This window comes from Diceros bicornis, chromosome 22 (assembly GCF_020826845.1).
Source record: "Diceros bicornis minor isolate mBicDic1 chromosome 22, mDicBic1.mat.cur, whole genome shotgun sequence".
Taxonomy (NCBI): Eukaryota; Metazoa; Chordata; class Mammalia; order Perissodactyla; family Rhinocerotidae; genus Diceros; species Diceros bicornis.
In genome coordinates this window covers 43,801,205-43,804,638 of record NC_080761.1, presented here as the reverse complement: position 1 = coordinate 43,804,638, position 3,434 = coordinate 43,801,205, and the positions used below count along the sequence as shown (strand labels likewise).

Here is a 3,434-nt window from a genome sequence, read left to right as displayed (position 1 = left end):
GCAGGGCACAGAGTACAAGCAGCAGGAACCCGTCGTTCTAGTTCCAGAGCCTCCTGCCTGTCTCTTCCATTTTAATGTGACTCAGTCGGCATTTATTCTCCTATAAGGTTCAGGTCCCCTTATCATCTCTTACCTTGTATATTCCACGTGGCTTCCTTGGATTTTAAATTCCCTGAAGGCAGGGGCCAGAAACTATACTAGTTTGCAGGCACAATTTACAAAGAACATCTAATAGATACTCTGCAATTTTTAACATGGGTGGTTATATAAATCAAGTTGAAATAAAAAGGCATGTTGACTTTTGTTTCAGAAATAATTTATTTTCCGAGGTAAAGGTTTAAATAAATAAATAAATAACTTAATTCATAAGTTAGTAAAAAATTCTCGAGTCTTTAACTGTCGTTTCAAACGCAGTGCATTAGCTGTCAGTCACTGAAAGCGCCTCTGCTGGTGGAAGAACGCCTGAAATCACCGTCAGCATTGTCCATTCTCAGAGGCACAGGCCGGGAGACCTTCAGTTTTGGAGGTAATCTAGGAGTCCGGTAAGGAAGGAAAAGTTCCTGAGGATTTCCGCCTGGACTGTTGTCCAGGCACAGCGGCTGTACTTCTTGGCCTTCAGGTACTGCACGATCCGTGCGTAATATTTCCTCACGTGCGGAACGGGCGTGTTTTCCCAGGTGAAGTTTTCCTTCTCCGTTATTTCAGCCACGTTTGTCTCCAGACGGTCCATCTGCAGGTGGACTTCCACATGGAGCCTCTTGACGATGGTCTCATTCCAGCCAGTGCTAGCGAAATTTCTTCTGAAAACACTTAAGGTCTGCCGGAGCATCTCATAGATGACCAACACGGCGTCCTCCTTCTGCAGCTGCTGTGGTTGCTCAATCTCCTCGGGGACTTCGAAGTTCATTCTGTCCTCGCGGCAATAGGTCCCATTCAACTGCCACAGGAGATTCTGACATGCCGAATTGCTGCTGCTTAGTTGGGACCGAAGCAAGTTGTAGCTCCTGGAAAGAGCCACGGTGCAGAAACACAGCAGGAGAGCCATCTGGAGGATACACCTGTTGGTCATGATGAAAACAGGAACAGCGTTGCCTTCTACCACCTCGATGCTGGAGTAGAGGCTTCAAGAGCTTGAGGACGAGTGTCCTTCCTCCATGAGTGTGGGATATTTATACGGACGGTCCTCCACTCTTTCTAGTTCAGAGGAATTTCCCACTTTCAGTTCTCCCTTTCTGTTTTCATATGTCATTGAAATCATTAGTAGTCTCTAAAAGTCGTCTTTTTTAAGCTCCTCTTTTATTTTATATATATTAGGGGAAAAGATAAACAAAGTCTGAGGATTTCTAATGTTTTGTAAAGTTTCAGTGAATTGTTCAATACCAAAGGAATGAGCAAGCCAAATCATTTAGAACTCTACTATTACAGGGTTCTTTCATTTGGCAAAGCATTTGTTATTTTTCTGTTTTAGTATTATGAGATTTTGGGGTGGGGGCGGTGTTTTTGTATGAGAATTTTGTTTTTCATAAGAATTAGATTTAATTCCCAATTACACTATGACAAAACAATAAATATATGCAGTTTGTGATTTTAAAAAAGACACCTACTTTTCTGTATCTAAAAGACAATAATGTTCAACTAAGTTGACCTGAATTTTTTTTGTAGGGCCTTAACCATACACAGCAAGACATCAAATAGTTTTATCAGCCTTATTTGTTGCCTTATCTGGCAATCTCAACTATCTAGATGATAACTGAAAACTAGGGATTAAGCAATATCTGTAAGCAGACAAAATGGGTGTTACACAGGCCATGCACTAAAGCTCATGGTTCCCTTTATAGGAGGCCTGTGTGACCATTATTGAGGGCCAATGTATTCTTATTGTGTACACATTTCTAGCAAATCAAAATGTCTGATTTTCCATTCCCATGCAAATAGATACCACATATTAGAAGGAGGTCTAGAAGGAAAATGAGAGAAAAAGAAATCCAGCAATCAGGGGACGTTACTGTTGACACAAATGGTCCTGTCTCAATAGTTCTGAGGTCATTTTTTGTGCGAGTGTAGTAACCCATTTTCATAAGAGAAGACTCAGTAAAAAGTAGAATTATGATTTTTACATCCTGTTTATATAGGTGAGGAGACGAGTCATACATTTTTAAAGATTTCAATACAAAAATAAGTTAGAATAACGATGATATTTACAGTAATTATTTTTAGTTTTCAGAAAACCTTGCAATATCTTTCAACATGAATTTACTGAATCCCCACTGTGTGCAAGGAACTATAGCATGAACTTCTACAGATTGTAATCCTCGCTCTCATGGATCCCACAGTTGAGTAGGAGAGAAGAGCATTAATCAAAGAAATACACAAAAGTAAAATGCAATGGTACAGAGAAGACATTCATGGTTCTGTGCGTTCCTGTGCTACAGGGACACAATGTGGCAGCAGAGGTCAGAGAAGACTGCCCTCAGGTAGTGACACTGGAGCTGGAATCAGAAGGCAGGTCAGATGGGAGTGCATGTGCAAAGACCCTGTGGTAGGAGAATGCATGGTAAGGGTAAAGGACAAGACCGAAGGCCATTGCCACCTTGAAGTCAGAGAGTGGTCAGAGAGTGGTCTGAGATGAGCCCAGAGGGCAGGTGGGAGCCAGAGAGCACAGGGATTGTGAGGCCACGTGAAGAAGTTTTTCTTTATCCTAACAGCAGTAGAGGCCATGAAAGGGTTTATGCAGGGTGGAGTAACTTGAAGGTTTTGGAACAAAAAGACTCTCTCTACAGTAAGCAATGAGTAATGGAGGGAGGGCAGATTGCCGCAGGCAGAACAGTTAGGGGACTTACCCATATGTTAGACCAAGAGGATAGTGGTGGAGAAGGATAAACTTATTTATGTGAAATCTCTCATTTCCTGACAACACCAGATTAAAATGCTTGAGGAAATTCTCCATCATTTTACAGATAGCTGCATCAGTTCTCTTGGTTCTATGGGTTATGATAACTTCAATAGATGCTTCATGTTGAGGGACCTTACTTCTATTGTACCAAATTGAAGCAAAGGCCGGGAGTGTCTGGGTAAATGTGGATTTATGAACCTGGAGCAACCCTGAGTTCCAGGTTTCCCCTCATCAATAGATTTCCTGTCTTCTGATCTTTACAATATGCTCAACCTTTCTCCCAAATGTCCCTCCATTCCTCGTCCTTCTTCTTCACTGGCTGTATGTAATCAGCTCTCCCCAGACGGGCCTATCTATTGTTGACGTCTGAGGTCTTCTTAAAAACCTACTCGTGCTTGAACTGCACTGATACAATGCCTCCTACATGGGGTGGAGAGGAAGCAATTTATCTCTCCTTCTAGACTGGGGGAGTGGGAGAGAGCAGCGCCGTTCATTCCATGAGTGAAGAGTATTGAGAGTTGAGAAGACGCAGCAAACAATC

The 3,434-nt window shown here is 42.2% G+C and overlaps 1 protein-coding gene across 1 annotated transcript; it reads right to left on the bottom strand.

The window, feature by feature from the left end:
* Nucleotides 1–514: 514 nt before the first annotated feature.
* LOC131419809 (interferon beta-like) lies at nt 515–1,069 on the bottom strand. The gene has a single exon (XM_058565340.1). The coding sequence runs from the start codon at nt 1,067–1,069 to the stop codon at nt 515–517; it is 555 nt and encodes a 184-aa protein (XP_058421323.1).
* Between the last annotated feature and the right edge of the window lie 2,365 nt (nt 1,070–3,434).